Source organism: Microplitis mediator, chromosome 4 (assembly GCF_029852145.1).
Source record: "Microplitis mediator isolate UGA2020A chromosome 4, iyMicMedi2.1, whole genome shotgun sequence".
NCBI lineage: Eukaryota > Metazoa > Arthropoda > Insecta > Hymenoptera > Braconidae > Microplitis > Microplitis mediator.
This window is the reverse complement of record NC_079972.1, coordinates 1,494,936-1,517,455: the sequence shown is the minus strand read 5'-3', so window position 1 is coordinate 1,517,455 and position 22,520 is coordinate 1,494,936. Positions and strand designations below refer to the sequence as shown.

The 22,520-nt window shown below is 32.1% G+C and overlaps 1 protein-coding gene across 1 annotated transcript; it reads left to right on the top strand.

Moving 5' to 3' along the window:
• The first annotated feature begins 3,347 nt into the window (after window positions 1–3,347).
• Window positions 3,348–20,680, top strand: LOC130666797 (facilitated trehalose transporter Tret1-like). Its single transcript, XM_057468069.1, has 4 exons — window positions 3,348–3,564; window positions 11,330–11,509; window positions 11,582–11,778; window positions 16,452–20,680. Exons 1-4 carry the CDS (start codon window positions 3,489–3,491, stop codon window positions 17,418–17,420), a joined length of 1,422 nt encoding a protein of 473 aa, XP_057324052.1. The 5' UTR covers window positions 3,348–3,488; the 3' UTR covers window positions 17,421–20,680.
• Window positions 20,681–22,520: the final 1,840 nt, after the last annotated feature.

Below are 22,520 nucleotides of genomic sequence, written 5' to 3'. Positions count from 1 at the left end.
CTTTGGCTCAAATAAATCTTTTTTTCAGTGTATCAGAAAATATATGTGGCCAATTTAACTATATTTTCTGATATTTTTTTTTTTATATTAAAAAATATAATATTCATCATATACGAGTCCGTATATGTTTAGCATATATATGAAATATATATGTCAATCATATACAAAAAATATATTTTTATCATATATGAAAATATATATTCTTGTCATATTAGTCTACTTGCCCTACTACGAAACTTTATGGCGAAAAATTGCCGTAGTCAAATAAAAAATTGAATAAAATAGAGAAATATCTCGTGAATCTCCCGGTAGAAAAACCCGGCAAAAAAAGGTGTCATTATTTTTGTTATTAACAAAAACGTTTTGCAAGTAAAGCCTCAGTCTACTTTAACGGAATACTGGATAAAAATTTTTCTCATGCAGTTAATGAAATGTACAAACTGAAATAATTCAATCTTTTATGAATCGTTTGGTCATAAAGTTTATACGAAAGTGTTAATTATTAATTATGAAAATAATTATTTAATTTAATCAACACAAAAAAATACTAGCCTAACAGCTGCTGTTTGTACCGACGTGGTCTGCGTATATCCATAGTGGGAAGAAGTTGCGCGAGTCGCCATGACTTATTTAAAATTCCAAGCACAGTATATATTAATAATTTTAATAATTTTATCAATTGTTATAAAAATTTCTCATTTATTAATTGAATTTATAGTATTAAAATAAATAATTGCCTGAAATAGAATAATTTACGCGCTTGGAATTTCAAATAAATCATGGCGACGCGCGCAACTTCTCCCCACTATGGATATGCGCAGACCACGTCGGTACAAACAGCAGCTGTTAGGCTAGTATTTTTTTGTGTTGATTAAATTAAATAATTATTTTCATAATTATTAATTAACATTTTCGTATAAACTTTGTGACCAAACGATTCATAAAAGATTGAATTATTTCATTTTGTACATTTCATTAACTGCATGAGAAAAATCTTTATCCAGTATTCCGTTAAAGTAGACTGAGGCTTTACTTGCAAAACGTTTTTATTAATAACAAAAAAAATTACACCTTTTTTTGCCGGGTTTTTGTACCAGGAGATTCACGAGATTTTTCTCTATTTAATTCAATTTTGTATTTGACTACGGCAATTTTTCGCCACAAAGCTTCGTAGTAGGGCAAGTAGACTATATACGAAAACTATATTTTTATCATACATAAAAATATGTATTTCTATCATATACGAAAAATATATTCTGATCATATATAAAAACATATATTTATATTGTGTATAGAAAAAAGTTTCTTATTCGTATGACCTACTCCAATTGAATTAGATCTGAATTTTCATATACTGTTTAAATTACAGTTGAAATTTTCAAAATTAGTTAATTTGATGCGAATATATAACGTACCCATATACATATACATACACCGAATAAAATATATGTTTAAATATAACAAAAAAAATATATGGTGCCATATATAATATAAATTATATGCTACCATACACTGTAAAAAATCCGGAATGAATCCGGAGTGAATTGGGAGTGAAATAAAATCCGAATTCACTCCGGATTCACTCCACCACTCGGAGTTCCGGAGTTTTAATACTTAAATAAATTTATATTAATTTATACGAAACTGCTAAACAATATGTGTGTGTGTGTGTGTGTGTGTGTGTGTGTGTGTGTGTGTGTGTGTGTGTGTGTGTGTGTGTGTGTGTGTGTGTGTGTGTGTGTGTGTGTGTGTGTGTGTGTGTGTGTGTGTGTGTGTGTGTGTGTGTGTGTGTGTGTGTGTGTGTGTGTGTGTGTGTGTGTGTGTGTGTGTGTGTGTGTGTGTGTGCGAGTGTGTGTTTGCGTGCATGTGTGTGTTTGGGTGTGTGCAGGTATTTGTGTGCGTGTGTGCAAATGTGTGCGTGTGTGCAAAGTTGTGCGTGTGTGCAAATTTGTGCGTGTGTGCAAATGTGTGCGTGTGTGCAAATTCGTGCGTGTGTGCAAATGTGTGCGTGTGTGCAAATTTGTGCGTGTGTGCAAATGTGTGCGTGTGTGCAAATTTGTGCGTGTGTGCAAATGTGTGCGTGTGTACAAATGTGTACGTGTGTTCGAATGTGTGCGTGTGTGCAAATGTGTGCGTGCGTTTGTGTGCGAGTGCGCGTGTGTGCCTAAATATGTATGTGTGTGCATATCAGCTGATCAATAATGTAATACGCGAATTTTACTTCAATTTTATTATGTGGAGTTATATTTTATTAATAATATTTTCAAAACTCCGCTCCGGAGTGAATTTCACTCCGAGGGGAGTGAATAATTAAAAATTCATTCACTCCGCATTTACTCCGCGAATTTTTTACAGTGTACATTGCATTTCATCTAAAAATTTTATATTTTTTGAATATAAAAGGAAATATATCAATACAATATATTATATGGTAAATGTAAATGTATATAGCTTAATATAAAAAACATATAAGTTACATGTATGGAATACATATATTTACTACTGTATATAATTTTATATTAAATCAGCCAAAATCTCTATATGATTTTTTATAATATACAATATAATATATTATATATTTTTTTGTTGCAAACATATATGATTTTATATATTTTAACCATATATTGTTTTTTCATACGGGTAATGTTATAAAATTCATTGGAATCCTGCCTTTCATGACATAATTTAATTATGCCAAGATTTTAGTATAATCTTTTAGTCATATATTTAAATACTTATGTATGATATGTGATTGATGACGTATAGTTGTGTACTGACAGTATTATAAATAGAGCACACAACCTCGCGTCTTTTAAATTTTATTTTTTGTGACATTCAGAAGATCTTTTAGCAAGTTTTGGCTCGTTAGTTAATATTCTACAATTTTAATAAAGAGTTTTAATTCTTTTAAAATATTTAATGAGATAACTGTACACACAAGTTGATATTATCACAAAAGTGCTTTGATAAACAAGCAAATATTAGTAATATATACATAATATATTATTATATGAACAACGATCATTTGTAAAATTATCGTATTTTAATTTTATTCATGCAAAATATTAACTCATGATTTGATTCAACAAAGAAAATATGATGCTATGTCAATATTAATAATTTATGAATTTACTATTCATGATTAAAAAATAATAAGTAATTATGTTGTATCATAAACTTAAGATGCTTAAAAAGATAAAATTATTTAAACATAGTAAAGGTGCTAGGCATGCAGACAAAAAACAAATAGTATAATGATTCTTGATTTATAATGACAAGTATTTTTTTGTAATAAATATTAAACGTTATCATAAAAAACAAAACTAATTCACAAACATGCCATTTACTCAACATTTTAAAAAGCGGGTGTCATGTGATATAATAATAATAGTAAAATAAGTTAGCAATGACTTGATCGATATTGTCATTTTTTCTTATAGTATAGACAAATTCGTTATTCACAATACTTTAGTGCATCTATTTTTATAATGACACGAATTGTTGTAGAACTTCCTTCTGTCACAAAAAAAATCCTTTGGCCGCAATGGCTAACAGGAATTACAAGTAATCTTCAATCACATATAATAAAAAATTATTATAAATTCCCTTACGTAAAAATACTAATGAACACTATTCGAAAACACAAATGAAAAACTAATGATCAAGTGTTTTCGCGTACTTGTGCTTTAGTGTCATTAATGCTTTTAGTTTTATTAGTTAGTTTAGTGTAATTAGTGCGTTTAGTGTTCTTGGTTACTGTCCCTGGTATTTTGTGTGTCATAAGCGTAATTCACTTATTCCTGAGTATCGATGGTGTGCCCGAGTCGAAAAATTTGATCTGATTTTAGTTTAACTGGGCTGTATTTGGACTACTTGGTCTGTTATTGAACTTCGATAAAAATTTTAATCTGTTTTTGATCTACCCGGACTAAAAAATTTGACCTGATTTTAGTCTGATTGGACTATTTGATCTGATTTTGATCTTTTATGAAAATTTTAAGCTGTTTTTGACCTGCTACTTTAAAAAACAAACGCGTTACGAGCAGACTAAATTAGATTAATTCGTGAACTTTAAAAACTTTTAGTTCTGAAAATTTACAAGTACAAAACTAGATTAAATCATGGACTTAAAAAATTTTTATTTATGGGCAATATTTATGAAAAAACATTAAGTTGCAGAATTGATTATGTTTTATTTACTATCTTTTGTTTAAAAATGTCGGCAGTTAATGAAAATTTGACAGCTTAATTTTTTAGTTGTCTTCATTGAATATTTATATCATTGAATAAAAGTGATAAAACAACTCTTAAAATGTCAAGAATTTTCTCTTATTTACTGGATAAAATTGAAAATATTTTGGCATAAGAAAACATCAAAATTCTTGTGCTACGGAGAAAAATGTTGGCTCTAAATCTACTAATTTTTATTATGCTGTCGACCAAACTTGAAACAGAAAGTAAAGTATCCAAAAAATTACTATGCTCTTATAAAAAATTATTATGCTGCATCAAAATTATTATAATGTATGGAAGTAATTGATATCAAAGCTCATCGATAAGTTTCTCGCGCGTAATAAGTAATGTGATACAGTATAATCATTTTTTGTAAGAGCACGATAATTTTTTGGATGCTTTACTCCCTGTTTCAAGTTTAGTCGACAGCATTGTAAAAATTGATAGGTTTCGAGCCAACATTTTCTCTGTGTGACATCTCATTATGGAAGCGCATTAGCATGTTTTAAATACCAAGAAAATTAAAATAAATTAATAAATCTAGATTATTATTATTATTATTATTTATATTTATAAAAAGTCCTGTATTTGTCCTTAAAAACAATTGAACACAGACTAAATATTATAGAAAATAAAGTCTGTTTTTGTCCTTAAAAACAATTGAACACAGACCAATAATTATAATAAAAAAGTTTGTTTTTAGTCTAAACGCGATTTAAAACAGACTAAATATCATACGAAAATAAGTCTGATATTAGCCTGGATAAGGAATAGTACGGGCAAAAACAGATTAAATTCTTATATAAAATAAATACGATTTATAAACTTGAATTAAAGGAAAAATATTTGAATTTATCATTTGTTTTAAAACGGATCTAATTTTTCGACCCGGGTGATCCGATAAAAAAATTTTGATCCAATCATATATACTTAGATTACTATTTGTACTGATTAGTTGATGGTTATTAATTTTCTCATCGATGAAAATTTATTCGTCATTAGTGGGGCTCGAACCTGAATCCTTCTGTGTATCCCGCTGAATTGTACTACTCTGTTAAGTCACACAGTTAGAATTTTAATATTAATTCAACACATTGCGTTTATGTTGATCTTTAACACAAATTTTATGTTAAATAATTAAACACATAACCCTGATTAAAAAAATCGATTTAAAGGGATTCAAAAAAAAAATTTTTCAATACTGTTTAATACTTTTGAATACCTTGAATATTTTTGAATCTTTCTTCTTATGGGCATTTAACATTGCAAATCCCTTTAAATCGATTTTTTTAATTAGGGAAAACCCAGTAAACACATTGACGTAAATTTGACGTCAGAGTGACGTTACGCTATGTCATCATTTACGTAAGATATAAGTCACGAATGAGTCAGGTGTGACTCATTATTTCACACTTTTTTACGTAAGATTATGATGTAAAACTAATGACGTATACATGACGTAAACGTGATGTCTGTGTGACATTATATGACGTCAATATGACATATGGGTGATGTCAAAATTATCAATTTGGAAAAAATATGTTTGAAAAAAAAAAAAAAAAAAAAAAAAAAAAAAAAAAATGAAATTCCGAATTTTTGATTTGATTATTACCGCACGAACGCATTGTGAATTCAGAAACAAGATTAGATAACGTTAAATGATGATAAAATCCTGGGCGTCTGCTGGGTTCGAACACGGCTCCTCTTGGCTGGTAGTCCTGAACGTTGCTCACTGGTCCACATCACGAAAGTTCAAATCCCGTGCTTAATTGATGTATTTAGAGTGAAATGCCGGAAAAGCCAGAGTTCATAAGTTTTCGTGATGGATTTTTACGAAATTTAAAAAAACTCCATGAACTTATATGAAATTTTATAGAAACAATATTTGTCGGCCTCGATGATAATTGTATCAAATTTCATTAAGTTTCATCAAATTTTTTAATTTTTTGTTGTGATGTGAAATTTAAAAAATCTTTTATAAAATTTTGCGAAACATTAAATAATTCCACAAAATCGTAATAAATCTAATCGATTGAAAAATTGTGATACTAAACTTTAGAATCATAATATTAAAAGAGTTCAAACTGTCGTTAAATTTACTTTGTCATCTTAAATGATATTTTCGATATATCAATTAAAAAAATAAAGTTAATTTTTTTATGCTCACGCTAATGTTTTGATCTAAAACGTCTGAATAATCTATTACCGAGTTTATCGATTACTTTGGCCCCAAAAATGTTCGACGTTTAGTTGTTATTTTTACACATTTACACAGTTTTGAAAATTCATTCTATGATTGTTTTATTTCAATAAATAGATGATAAAAAACTATGACTCAGAAATTACATCAGCATTGCGTAAAATACTGACTTGTCACTGATGTAAAGATATGATTTAAGAGTGACATCCATATTACGTATAACCGTGACTTTGCTACTGACATAAATGTATGATTTTAAAATTACGTCATTATGATAAACGATAATGACTTTATTACTACGTAACAATGTGATGTCGATTTTATGTCAAACGTACGTAATACATAAGTCATAACTGTGACGTCATACAAGAGTCATGCTTACATCAATATAATGTCACAAGCTTCACATCATATCAAAGTCATGTAGAAGGTCAGATTGACATCAAATTTACATCAGATGCCGTGACATTTCTATGACCTACGTATGACGTCAAAATAAGGTCATGTGTTCACTGGGAACCAGTCATTTTGACAGAAAATTTGTTTAAATTTAACAGACTATTTGTGTTAAAATTAATTAATAACCCTTACAAAGTTTGGAAATCGGTCCTAGATCGGGCCCTTACTGGGTCAAGAATATCGATTAATGGCTTAGCAATGGAAATTTTTATTGGCCGATTAACGGCTTATAGTCGGGATGATAACCTCGGAGATTCACCGTGAGTCACGGTGATTTTTTATAGTGATTTACGGTAAGACACGGTAAAATTTTTATGAGCGCTCACAATGAGTCTCGGTGACCTAATACGGTGATTCGGGGTAAATCAAGGTAGAATCACGGTGATTCATGTCCACCCACCGTGAATCACGGTGATGTTCCATAATCGAACAATGGAGACTTGCCGTGATTCATGGTGAATTTTCGTAAAATAAAGAAATCCCAATGTAAATATTTACCATTAGTCCACATGCTGCTGCCTAGCTTATTTCCTTCAAACTAAAAAACCAGGAGAAAAATTTCTTGGGAGATAAAGTAAATATTGAGGAGGGGGAAAAGTCACCGGTGCTAGGTAGCAGTAGCGAAAGTAGTTCGGTGTTCGCCACGAGATCGCGTCCAGCCGCGTGTGATGTCCCTGGTAAGAAATGTATTTCAGAACTATTATATTCCAAACTTGAAAGCAATTCCGACGCGGGTACTTCTCTGGTATTCGACAGAGTCGCAAGTACGTTTTTGATAGTAATATAGTATATTCTATATTAAATTATCCCGGGTTGAAAATAAAACTTGATTCAGACTCGCTTCACTTTATTTTCTTTAGAATTTGTCGATTTTCCGACGATTTTTCGATAAGATCTCGACTTTTTCGACAAATTAAGTTTTTTTCAACTGTTTGAACTTTTTTCACCCTAGCTTTAACTTATTTCAACTTACTTGTATTTTTTGATCTTAGTCCTACATCTAGCTGGTCACCCGGCTCTCCCGGCTCCCTGTGGTCTCCGCTGCTGTCTTACGGTTTTATCAATTTCACTCGATTGATTTCGGCTGTTATTGGAAAACTCCTTCTCTACTTAATTATGATAAGGCCGAGCGTGCGAGTATTTTCAATTAGCGTGCCCGGCGACAAGTCAACAAACTTAATTGAATGCTCGTTTGGGGTTACAGGTAGGGTAAGTGACCATCAGTGACAATCACGATGTCAAACGATAATGTATCCCAATTTACCCTGTTACACAACTTTGTATTTAACAAAGTACTTTGATGTAACACTATCATCATCATCGTTTTCCATTTTTTCATCATCCTTCTGGTTTGTAAGGAGTGCAAATCTATAGTTAATTTGAATTTTTTGTCCTTGTGGTACGTCACTCTTCGTCTTTTTTAAATCTTTCGTCATGGTTACTGTTGGTGATACACGTTTTCTCTTGATTAACCCTTTTCCGAAAGTGTGTGTCGAAATGAATCGGTGTGAGCTCTACGGGGGTAGCGTCAATCAAAGTTCGTTGTTAAAGATGTGTGAGTAACACTTTAATCGTGTGAGTAACAGTTTAGTCGTAGTAGTGCATGCATGCGCCCCCTTCTACTATTTTTTCTGCCCCTTCTCTTCTCAACAGGCTAGCGCTCTCTCGTTTTAAGACGAAGACGTACGATTCAAATTGAGAATAGGGACTCAAGGTCAACCGGGAAAAGGTTAATATTATCATTTTAAATGTAGAATTTAACTGGCTTTCATTTAAATCTTTGGGTAAGCCTCTCCTCTCAATGGGGATAAACTTGTGGGGCTTTTGAGGTTATCTAACGTTTGTTAATTTTTTTAGCTTTATTTAATAATAATATGATATGATATAAATACTTATAGAACTCAATTGTTACAACAATGTTGTTATAGTCAAATTTGGTTATTTATTTCAGTTTTGATTTAAATTGAAATTGATTTGATATTTCTGCTGTTCGACTGAATGCACGTGGCACGCTCACGAGAACTAAAAGATTGACCCGTTACCTGTTGACCTAAGAGATTGACTTGAAAAGTAACTTTCGTATGAACTTCAAATAATGTAAATCTTACACATGGTTGATTCTTAGTCAAAAAAATTTTATATCTAATTTATTAATTATTAATTATTGATATATAGTTATGTAGAATAATATATATATATATAAATATATGAAATCGCAAAAACGATTGTATAAAATTATTCAGGTGATTCGTTTTGAAAGACTATTTTTTTTTGTTCTTCTTCAAAATTTAATATTACTATAAAATAAAAATAAAATAGTAATGAGCATTAAGAAGTGGTGATGGGTATATTTTATTATTTCATTTATAAAATTATTTTTACCATCATTGAAAACCTACTGTAGGGTAATTCATCTATATAATAATCGCTAAATAACCCATACAGGAAGCCCCAGAGTTGAACGACGGGGCCATGTCTGGGACATTATTGGGAAGCCCATCTTGGCAAACCTATACTGTCCCATGCCCGGGCCATAACTGGGTAATTAGTCTTGGCCATTCCAATGATTACCCAGGCTTGGGCCAAGACTGAATAACCTAGCTTTGGCCAAGCCTAGAGTCACCCTAACTTGGGCCAAGTTTGCGTAACCTAACCTCGGCCGTTGGATGGTAACCCTAACATGGGCCAAGACTGGGTAACCTAGCCTTGGCCGACCCAATGATTACCCGAGCTTAGGTCAAGACTAGACTCCCCTGCCTTGATCATTCAATGGCAACCTACACTTGGGCCAGGACTGGGTAACCTAGCCTTGGCCGAACCAATAATTACCCAAATTTAAGCCAAGACTAGGTTCCCCTGCCTTGATCATTCAATGGCAAGCCAGATTTGGGCCAAGGTAGGATTATCCAAGTTCGGCTATACCTATAGTTTCTCATCCTTGGGCCAGAATTAGTTAACCCACATTTTTTATTAATTATTCAATTAACTCATTATTATGGTTTTTTAAATTAATAACTATTTATTTTTGAATTAAAATAAGTTTTATTTAATAAATATCATAATATTGCGATTAAAATTATTTACAACTAATAATTAAAATATTTTTTAGTTCGTTGTTATTTGCAATCAACATCTGTAATTTTATAATTTTAGTTATAAAAATTAATTTAAGTAAGAAATAACTCATGAATTTCTTCAATAAATGTTATTTTTAATATTGGTGGTAGAGCAAGACAATTCAACTGGGTTCTTGATAAATAATCAATTAAATTTAACAAATTTTATTTTTAAAAATTATGTAATTATAATAAAAATAATACGAAATTATTATTTTTTTTCTTAATCGAAAATATTTATTTAATTGCTCTTTATATTTCATAAAACCAAGTGGTTGTAGTAAAATGAATAAGTACAACATATAAAAGTTTCGGTTCAACATTAGTAGGTTCGTCCAGTAGCTACCGTTCAAACCTAGCGATCAGAAGGACGGCAGTTCGCGCCCAGAGCCCAGCAGAATTTTCACCGAGTTTTTTCACGTCATTTACCTCACTTAAATAGTTTAAATGTTAATGATCATAAACTCTATTAGGATAATAATAATAAAATTTTTTTTAAATTAAATTTATTTGTTTTGTCGATGCATGGGCCAAGTCTGGTAAGCAAGCATGGGCCAGGTCTGGCAAACAAGCATGGCTCAGATCTGGCCACCACGCATGAACCAGCCTTGGCAATGATGCCTGGGCCATTGGTAACAACCAAGCCTGGCACCCTGTTATCATCCCAGACTTTTGCCAAAGCTGGGCCAAAGCGGGTTTACAAGCATGGGCCAGAGATCGACAGCATTGCGCCAAGCGTGGTCCATATCTGGCCCCGTCGTATTTTCCTGTATGGAAACTGTTTTTTAAATTTCATCCAATATATCAGGCTGGATCACACATGATCAAGCATGGACGTATTCAACTCTTCAGACATGATCATGTCTGTTTATGCTTAGTCAGACATGAATAGACATGGTCATGTCTGAACATTTTTTCCCGGGTTACTGTAAATTAACTTTAAGCAATTGAATTATTTATAACAAAAAACTGGACTATCGTAAGACTTCATAACTATCAAAATCGGATTCCTCGCATCGAATTACGTAAATACTCATTGGAAAATTTCGTTGACCTTATTTTGCATACACCCATATCTATAGTGGCGAGAGAACTAACTACTTATGGTCACTAATGAAACATTATCCAATCCTAATCACTTCTAATAGTGTTGCAAGATTCACTAGCCGGAGTATTAATGATCACTAATAAACACTAATGAATTTTCAACAGTGTCCATTAGTGTTCATTAGATTTATTTCCGTAAGGGTTTGAGTGCTTCAATGGCTCATATAAATTATTAATGTGTTGTTAAAATATTGGCAAATTTTTATATGTAAAGTTTCAATTGCTGTACTTACGGCCGGTCTTTCCAATGGATGGACGTCACCATCTTTAGCTCAACTCACCTCTCCAGATGTTAAGACCTCGCTTAAACTTTCTGACTCTGAAGCATCTTGGGTGGCATCTTTATTAAACTTGGGTAGATTTGGAGGTTCGATAGTTGGTGCGATCAGTCAAGGTATATAACTTTCTAAAAACATATTTAATCAACAAAGTTATGTACTATCAATTACTAGTATTTATTTTACAGGATTAATTGGTAGGAAAAAGACTCTTTTAAGTTCCATATTGCCCCTCGCAATCGGCTGGACATGTAAGATTATTGCAAATTCAGTAACTTGGCTCTATATTGCAAGATGTTTTTGTGGCATTGCTTCAGGGATGATCTGGACTACACTTTCCCTCTATTTAGGCGAGGTTTCTGACTCTAGCATTCGTGGCTCTTTGGTAAAAATACACTAATTAAAAAATTTACAATTAAGTTTTGAAGGTACTGATGCAAATTATGACCCGAATTCGAAGAAAAGAATCTAATAAATTGAATTTTTCAAGTAATACTTCTTTTGGCGCGTTGACAGAAAATTTTAACAAATAACAGAAGTGCGCGCGCACAGATGATTAAAATAATTAATGAAAATTAGATAAATAATACAATAAATCTTGAAATTTTTTTTATTATAAAATTATCATCTTTATGGTTTTATTCACAAATTCAAATTACAAAATAGTTTAACTTTTTTAGAGTTTGCTGTTTTTATAATTTTAATAACAAGTATGAACATTTTTTTACATGTATATAATATTTGCATGGGTAATAAAATTTCTTCTAGTTATGACAAAGAATTATAATTTAACGCGTGTACACGGAAAAAACGAATTTCGTCCTGATAACAAAAGACAGGATATAACGATAGATTTTGTTATAATGACAAACATGATTAGCTTATGGTAACAAATCAATTTGTTATACCCGGGAAAAAATGATCAGACCTGATCAGACATGAACAGGCATGAGTCTTCAGGCCTGATCAGACATGAAAAATGGCCGTGCCTGATCAGGCATGTTCAGGTCTGATCAGGTATATTCATGTCTGTTCATGGCTATCCGGGTAAAAAAATTATATAAAAAAATGGCCCAATATAATTATATATAATTATGTATAACTAAATTCAATTATACATGTATATAATTATTGCTATAAAAATAAAAAAATAAAATTCGGGCGTGTGCAGGATTTGAACCGTGGACCTTGCGCTCGAAAGTGTAACTCGCTATCCACTGACCTAAGAGATTTAGTTGAAAAGTAAGTTTCGTATGAACTTCAAGTAATGAAAATCTTATACGTGATAGATTCTTGGTCAACAAAATTTTAGATCTATGAGCAGACATAAACAGCCATGAACAGACATGAACATACATGACCAGGCATAGACAGGTATGATCAGGCCTGAGCGTGTTTAACGCTTCAGACATGAACAGACATGAACAGGCATTAACAAACATGAACAGGCATGATCAGGCCTGAGTGCATTTAAAACTTCAGGCATGAACAGGCATGGACAGGTATGACCAGGCATGGACAGGTATGAACAGATATGATCAGACCTGACTGTATTTAACGCTTCAGACATGAACAGGCATGAACAGGCATGAACAGGCATGATCAGGCCTGAGTGTATTTAAAGCTTCAGACATGACCAGGCATGGACAGGTATGATCAGTCCTGATCATGTCTAATTTCAGGCCTAATCATACATGAACAGGCATGATCAGGTCTAATTTCAGGCCTGATCATACGTGAACAGGCATGGTCAGGTCTGATCATTTTTTCCCTGGTAGTAACAAATGAATTTTTGTCGAAATTAAGAAGTCAATTTGTTATGAGAACACACGATGTTTATTATAATAATATCGTCGTATTTTAAAGCCGGCATTTGCTACCCTAAGCAATCTTAGCTTATGATTACAAAAATTTTTGTTAATGCTACAAATTCAATCTGTTACTTTAACAAATCAGTTTTTTTATTGGAACACAACGGTTTTGTTACAGTTACAAAACATTGCTTGGCCCAACGAAGAATTTGCTAGCATTACAAACACATTGTAATCCCAACGAATGCTTCGTTATCCGTATATTAAGGCAGAATTTTGTTATCGTAAGTTATCTTATCTTGTGGTCACAAAAAATTTTTTTCCGTGTACATAAGTACACGCACCTACTTTTTTTTGAGTGGTTTTGATTTTGCTATGACAATTGAGAACTTTTGAGTATAATTTATTTATTATACAATAAACCAATCATATAAAGAGGTATATCTAGACTATATCAGCAAATAAGTTAAAATAGCCGAAAAACATTTTGATCAACAATCTCTCTTAAACAAGTAAAAACCAGCTATTATACATGCACTGAAAAAAAAAAATTTACTAACTTAACAAAAGTCAGGATTACGCAGTTATTTGTTAAGAACAAATCTATCTTGGTCAACGCAACGAACTAACGTTTGTTATGGTAAGTAAAGTGAAGTTGCCGTTATAACAAATGACATGCGTTGAGCTAAATATTAAATTAGTTTTTACGAACATTTCTTGACTCGAGAAAATTTTACTTCACCCACCCTAGCAAACCTGAGTTACCGTAAATTTACGGTATTTTTACCGTAAATCTACCGTAGAATACCGTAAAATTCGAGTAGATTTACCGTATATTACGGTAAATCCACCGTATATTACGGTAAATTCACCGTAAATTACGGTAAACCCACCGTAAATTGCGGTAAATCCACCGTAATTTACGGCAAATCCACCGTAATTTACGGTAAATCGGTACTTTACTCTGGATTACCGTAAATTACGGCGGGTATACCGTAAATTTACCGTTGAATACGATAAATCTACCGTAACATAATTCGGGTGGATTACCGAATTACTGTAATTTACGGTGGATTACCGTATTTCCGTATTTTACGGTAAATTCACCGTAAATTACGGTAAATCAACTGTAATTTACGGTAAATCGATATTTTACGGTGGGTTTACCGTAATTTATTGTAATTTGGGTCCGTTAGGGCAAGATATTAACGCTTATCGATACATTCTCTTGAGTCAAGAAAATCACTTCTTCAAGGCGCCCGCCTTTAACTATACTTAGACATATTGGTATACTTTTCAAAATAAATAGCGTTTAATATTTTAGCGATAATTTATAAACACAACTCATGTCTAAAATCCAAAACTCGTGATAAATTCTTAATGATATTGCTCACCTAATTAAAGCACAACATTCTCTGCGTATACAAAAAATTTTTCCTCAACACATATCATTTGTTACAACAACAACTTCATTTTACTTACCACAACAAATGTCACTTCGTTGCGTTAATCAAGATAGTTTTGCTATCATAACAAATTGCTGCGTCATCCTGACTTTTGTTATTATAGCGATTTTTTTTTTTTTGAGTGTGCCCTTCCCAAGGGACGAAACACGTTCGTTTCTGCCTGCTGAGTAAAGACATTTGCAATTTACACTTTTGCTAATATTTTTTCGCAGCATTGGACTGAAATTAGCTTCTTTAGACTGGCTGTAGAGACACTGAAACTTTCCCTGATTAAAAAAGTGAATTGAAAAGTATTGAAAAAGATGAGAAATGAATCCTTTCGAATACTTTCTATACCCCAAGGTTTTCATTTTGACATAAAATGAATACTTTTCAATCCCAAAATAATAAAAGAATTTCTAAACTTCCGAGGAATTGAAAAAGATTGAAATGAATTGATATTTTTAATCTTTCTGAATCCTTCTCAATACCTAAATAATCCGACATTTCGGATCAAGTGTGGGATTGAAAAAGATTGAAATGAATTGAAATTTTTGAATCTTTCCGAATCCTTCTCAATACCTAAATAATTTCACATTTCGGGTCATGAGTGGGATTGAAAAAGATTGAAATGAATTGAAATTTTTGAATCTTTCTCAATACCTAAATAATCCGATATTTCGGATCAAGTGTGGGATTGAAAAAGATTGAAATGAATTGAAATTTTTAATCTTTCTGAATCCTTCTCAATACCTAAATAATCCGACATTTCGGATCAAGTGTGGGATTGAAAAAGATTGAAATGAATTGAAATTTTTGAATCTTTCCGAATCCTTCTCAATACCTAAATAATTTCACATTTCGGGTCATGTGTGGGATTGAAAAAGATTGAAATGAATTGAAATTTTTGAATTTTTCTCAATACCTAAATAATCCGATATTTCGGATCAAGTGTGGGATTGAAAAAGATTGAAATGAATTGAAATTTTTGAATCTTTCCGAATCCTTCTCAATACCTAAATAATTTCACATTTCGGGTCATGTGTGGGATTGAAAAAGATTGAAATGAATTGAAATTTTTGAATTTTTCTCAATACCTAAATAATCCGATATTTCGGATCAAGTGTGGGATTGAAAAAGATTGAAATGAATTGATATTTTTAATCTTTCTGAATCCTTCTCAATACCTAAATAATCCGACATTTCGGATCAAGTGTGGGATTGAAAAAGATTGAAATGAATTGAAATTTTTGAATCTTTCCGAATCCTTCTCAATACCTAAATAATTTCACATTTCGGGTCATGTGTGGGATTGAAAAAGATTGAAATGAATTGAAATTTTTGAATCTTTCTCAATACCTAAATAATCCGATATTTCGGATCAAGTGTGGGATTGAAAAAGATTGAAATGAATTGAAATTTTTGAATCTTTCCGAATCCTTCTCAATACCTAAATAATTTCACATTTCGGGTCATGTGTGGGATTGAAAAAGATTGAAATGAATTGAAATTTTTGAATCTTTCTCAACACCTAAATAATCCGATATTTCGGATCAAGTGTGGGATTGAAAAAGATTGAAATGAATTAAAATTTTTGAATCTTTCTGAATCCTTCTCAATACCAAAATAATTCCATATTGGAAGGTATTGAAATGATGAAAGATCGAATTCTTTTCAATACTTTCCAAAACCGCCGAAGGATTGAAAAGAATTGAAATAATTTTCAATACTTTTCAATTCACTTTTTTAATCAGGGTTGTTTCGATGCTGATACATTGAAAACAATATTTTTTTTTTTTCAGGTATTCATGAATTCAAATGCAGCATTTATTGGTGCATTTTTGGGCAACATAATGGGCGCTCATTTACCTTTGGAAAGATTCGGTTACGTTAGCTTAAGTCTCGGTGCGCTATTTTTTATAATCTTCTTTTTCATCCCGGAATCACCATATCATTATGTATCAAGAGGTAATCTTGAACGTGCTGAAACTTCACTAAAATGGTTCAAACGTGAAGTTGATGTTTCAAAAGATATCCAAGAACTTAAAGATTTTGTTGGAAACACTGAAACAAATCTTCTAACACGGTTGAAAGAATTCAAAAAACCTCAAAACCGCAACAACGTTATTATTATGGGTATGCTTAATGTTTTCCTATATGGATGTGGTCATAATACAATGAACTACTATGCGGAAATCATTGTAACAAAGAGCAAAGTAAATTTTTCTCCTAGTACTATTGTAATAGCTCTCAGTCTATGTACAATAGTAGCTTGCTCAACAGCAGCGATTGTTGTTGATAGATTCGGAAGACGTTTCCTTTTGATAGTTTCCAGTCTAGGGACAGCGTTGTCAATGACGCTTCTCGGTCTTCACTTTCACCTCTTATCTTTGAATATTGAACCTACATTTACCTGGTTACCTATTTTTTCGCTTTTCCTTTATAATTTTTCTATCAGTAATGGATTAGTTCCAGTTCCCAATGCTCTAGTTAGTGAACTTTTTCCACCAAATTTAAAAACAATGGCATCTTTATATTTTAGTGGAAGTTCAGCTCTAATGTCTTTTATTACTGCAAGAACATTTCAACCATTAGTTAATATTATGAGTGAAAAATATGTATTCTGGATCTTTGCACTCAGTGCATTTAGTGCGGCACCATTTACATATATTTACATAACAGAGACCAAAGGTCAAACTCTTGTTGAAATACAAAAAAATGCTGATAAAAAGCACAAAATTAATAAGATTGAAGTAGCTACTGTAATGTAGTGTTGCTGAAAGTTACTTCAGAAGTATCCTTAGTATAGCAATGATATTATGCAAGATGCTTGGACAGAGTATTCGACCAAATCCTTCAAGCAAAAGATATCAAATCTTGTTTAAATAGTTTAAACTTTTTAGATTTAAACAAGTATCTCGAGCAAAGCATTCAGCAATACTTGTCAAAGTCTGGTTGTGTATAATGCAGCAAGTTGCACCAGAAACACGCAAGATTTTGAGTAAAAACTGCTTCAGAAATGAAACAGCATAAGTGTATTTACCTTCTCTCTTTTTTCGCAGAGCAATCAAGAGTATAGCATACAAAGATAAAAGCAGGGAAGCTTGCTACACTTAGGCGTAAATTTCTGAAGCAAAAATCCAGAGCAATAATTAATTAATTATAACGCAAGAAATCTGTTTCAAGTCTCTTGTACAAAAGTTCCGTCAGTATTGTATGCCATAGTGTTGAGAATATTGGGAATAACCCGTACACAAGCATCTTTCAATATTGCTACTAGGGTATATATTAGGGGTGTGCGAATCTTGTTCGAATCGAATCGAGTCGAATAGTTAGATTCGATTCGATATTCGAGTCGAATATCGAATAGTTCGAGAGGTTCGAATAATTCGAAAGATTCGAATAGTTCGAAAGATTTGAATAGTTTCGAAATTTTACCGAATCTTCGGTAAATAGGGGAGCCTGGGGCATGAATGCAGGGTAAACGGGACCACTCGAAAAAAATTTTCTTTTCGTTTTCCGTCAAGTTAATTTTTTGTAGTGGTCCGTTTTACCCCACATATCACATATTGGCCTAAAATATGATAAAAACATTATAGAGGTCATAACTTGACGGAAAATAAAAAAAAATTTTTTACCTAATTTTTGAGGGGGGCATTCGTGTCCCAGGCCCCCCTATTTACCGAAGATTCGGTCAAGTTTCGAAACTATTCAAATCTTTCGAACTATTCGAACCTCTCGATCTATTCAAACCTTTCGAACTATTCGAACCTCTCGAACTATTCGAACCTTTCGAACTATTCGAACTATTCGAACATTTCGAATCTTCGAGGCGAATCTCGAATCGAATTGTTCGATTCGATTCGTCTCGAATAATTCGAAGTTTTGAGTATTCGCACATCCCTAGTATATATCTTTAAATTCTTTAAAATACTGAAGTTGGTTGGTAAAAACTCTCATTAATATCAATATACTGTAAAGAATTCGCAAAGTAAATGTGGATCATATCTAGAGTGAATACAAAGTAGACGATTTTTTTTTATTTAATTCCCTCGAAGCACACAGAAAAAAAGGATTTCTTGGCACAAGAAATATTTTTCCCTCCTCAGGGCGGAAAGCTGTGCGAAACGAAGTTGCCGCTTCCCGCCTCCGTCGGGGAGAAAAATAGTTTACGCACCTTGGATAGTAACCCTGATTAGAAAACACAATTCGTGAGGATTAAAACTGTTTTAATCGTTTTAAATCGTCACGAATCGTCAATTGATGATTAAAGAGGATTAAAAACGATTAAATTTTTAATCGTTTTTAATCTTCATGCAGGACCAGAAATTGCTGTATATTGTTTTACGATTAAAGACGATTCGCGAGGATTAAAAATTTTAATCGTAAAATAATATTGCAATTTCTGGTTCCGAATGAAGATTGAAGAGAATTCATGATGATTTGAAATTTTTAATCCTCATTAAACGTTTTCAATCGTAAAATAATTAATTATCGTTTGAGGATTAGAGACGATCAAATGTGAAAAACCATGAGGATTATGATGATTAATGATGATTTAATTTTTAATCGTTTTTAATCCTTACGAATCGTATTTTCTAATCAGGGAAATGAGAAAGCCTCAGATCACATTTTTTATGACCTTGGCTTCGCCTCGGCCAACAATTACGTGTGATCTGAGACATTTATTACTTTACTGCCCTGGGTCTGTAATATACTATTGCGTTATGAATAAAAGACAAAAATTTTCTTAGGACTAGGGAAAATTTCTCGACACAAGACATTTTTTTTTCACTTTATAATACAAAAAATTTTTTGGGCAAGTAAATATTTTGTTGAGGCGAGTAAAAGTTTTTTTGGGCCAAGAAACCTTTTTTTCTGTGTGGGATTTACTCTGAAGGGCAGTTTTATATTTATTATTTATAGGAAAAATTTCACGGAGTAAAATTTTCCCTGCCCTTGTGGAAAAATTTTTCTGTAAAAACTGAAAATAATTATTTACAAGTCTGAATAACAGTTCTTAAATTTTTACTTTTTCTCAGAAAGTTTGAAAAAGTCTTATAAACTCGGAATAGCTTTTAATTTGATGTGTAAAGTCAGAGTAATTCCAAGATTTTGAATTCTTCCAGAAGAGTTATTCTGAGTTAGTAGAACTTACTTGAAGAGTTACTAAGACTTCTTAATACTTTAAAATAGTTTCTTATAAAAATTTGTGCGACTATAAAAAGAATTTTTTTGAGTTTTTCTGGAAGAATTCAAAATATTGGAATTACTTTGACTTTATACGCCAAATTAAAAGTTTTTCCGAGTTTATAAGACTTTTTTAAACTTTTTAAGAAAAAGTAAAAATTTAAGAACTGTTATTCAGACTTATAAATAATTATTTTCAGTTTTTACAGAGAAGTTTTCCCTGATTAAAAAAAATGATTAAAAATGATTTCACACGTTAAATGTCCATAAGAGACAGGATTAGAAATGAGTTGAAGGATTAAAAAGTATTTAAAATGATTAAAAAACAAATCATTTTAAATACTTTTTAATCATTTTTTTTAATCAGGGTTTCCACAAGGGTGATTATATCACTAGAATATAATATGATTAGGTCTGGATGTTTTGGGATTTTTATTTAACAGCGGGAATAATTACGAGTGTCCTTTATGTAACAAGCACTCAAAAAACTTTTCAAAATAAGAATCACGAAGTGAACTAATTTTTGATTATTCTTTATCCTTCAATTTGGAAATAATCATTTACGCTTGAAAATATACCTTACGGCTTTTGTATACAGTGATCGTGATCATTTTTAAACTTATCTAAATAAAGAAATAAAAATCTTTATTTTCAATAATCTAGATAATAATTATAGATTCACTGAACTAACCTGATTAAAAAAATGATTAAACACAATTCAATTTTAATACTATATAGATACACATTCATCATTAAGTAAATCATTTTCTTTAATCAGGGTATAAATTCATATCACATAATTTACATCAACTCTACCGCCATAAAACCATATTTTATATTACACCGAAATACTAAATACTGTTATAAAAACATTGTTATATTATGACTATTTAGGAATTTAATTATTTCATTATGTATTATAATCAATTATAATTTATGAATCAAATAAAACATTTTGTTTAACGCATGCCTGATTATTGCACCTTATTATACATGTAAAGCAAACCCTGAATGGGTGTTTACTGATCGGTGGTTAATACTTTGTCAAAATCCAAACGGCTTCAGGTAGACATCAATAGCCTGTAATCTGATCACGGCTATAATGAAATGAATTCTTTTACTCAGAAGCTATTTTACCCATAAATTCCATTGTCCAGAAAAGTGTTTCGTTTACCGAAGTATCTATTTCCACAAGTGTCTACCCATATGGAAAAAACTAATAAACACTATTGAAAATTTATTAGTGTTAATAAGTGTTTATTGGTGATCATCATTAGTACTCCGACTAGTGAATATCGCAACACTCTCATGCAAGAGTCCCCAGAGTTGAACAGAGGGGCAATGCCTGGCCCCATATTGGGAATCCCAGCTTAGGCTTACCTATATTGGCCTACGCTTGAGCCATATATGGGTACTCAACCTTGGCCATTCCTAAAATTACCCAACTTTGGGTCAGAACTGGTTAACCTAGGTTCTGCCATACCTATTGGTGCCCAACCTTGGACCAAGACTGGTGAATTCAGGTTTGGCCATACAATAGCATGCCAAAATTGGTCCAAGGATGGGTGACCTAGCCTTGACCAATCCTCAACCCAGGTTTTTTATTAACCATTTTTCAGTCGACCTTGAATCCCTACTCTTAATTTGACTTACGTCTTATTCTTACAATGAGTGAGCTATAGTCTCTTTTCTAGAGAGGGGGCCAGAAAAATGGTAGAAGGGGGCGCTTGTCTACACTACCGTAACTAAACTTTCACTCATACAGCCTTACAACAGTCTTTAATTGGCTCTATCCTCACATAACTCACACCTAGACTCACCGATACTCCGAGTGGGGAAAGGGTTAATTATTCAAATAACTTATCATTATATTTTTTTTTTAACATCCCGCTACGAAAATTGTAAATTTTCTAACATTCGGAAAGTTATTGTTCTCACCCCGATTTTCGAAAATCAAGTTTTCGTCAGATGTCGACGTTTTAAGGTCCTAGGAAGCTATACTGACTATTTTCAGAATGATGTCCGAGTGGCTGTATGTGTGTGTGTAAACCTTTTATAACTTTTAAACTAATGAACCGATTTGGATGGTTAAGGCGGCAATCGAAAGAGCTTGTTAGCCATCAACTTTCCTGAAAATTTCAGATCATTTGATCAGGTAGACTCTAAAATATTGGTGAATTACAAAAAAATTTGTTTTTTTTAGTTTTTTATAGATTTCTCGGAAACGAGTTAAATGATCGACTTCAAAATCTAATCAGCTCTAGAACTCAATAAAACACGTCGATTGCCGCCTCAACCATCAAAATCGGTTAATTTGTTCGCGAGATATCGTGGGAGAAAGAAATACTAAAAAACGGTTTTTTTCAAAAACAATGGTACACAAAAGTATTTTCGAGCTCGAAGAGCTCGAAAATGTATTCACGACGATTTTTTCAAGCTCCTTGAGCTCAAGGAGTTCGAAAACAGCGGGAAGTTTTAGGGCTGGCTCGCAGGGTCAACCGATAGACAGATTTTTTTTATTTAAAAACTAAAAGATTTTAATAACACTGACAATCCTATTTTTAATATTTAAGAAGAAAAATTACAAACGTCTTTATACGAATAACAGTTTTAACATTGAAGTAAAATTAATTGGACTCTCCATCTCTTTTTCTACTCGACATCATTTAATAGAAGGTTGC

What these genes read in the sequence shown, in the direction of transcription:
- LOC130666797 (XM_057468069.1), top strand. Translation starts at nt 3,489, where the DNA reads ATGACACGAATTGTTGTAGAACTTCCTTCTGTCACAAAAAAAATCCTT. An exon ending in AGTTGGTGCGATCAGTCAAG is followed by an intron (nt 11,510 to 11,581) that starts GTATATAACTTT and finishes TTTATTTTACAG; the next exon opens with GATTAATTGGTAGGAAAAAG. An exon ending in CTAGCATTCGTGGCTCTTTG is followed by an intron (nt 11,779 to 16,451) that starts GTAAAAATACAC and finishes TTTTTTTTTCAG; the next exon opens with GTATTCATGAATTCAAATGC.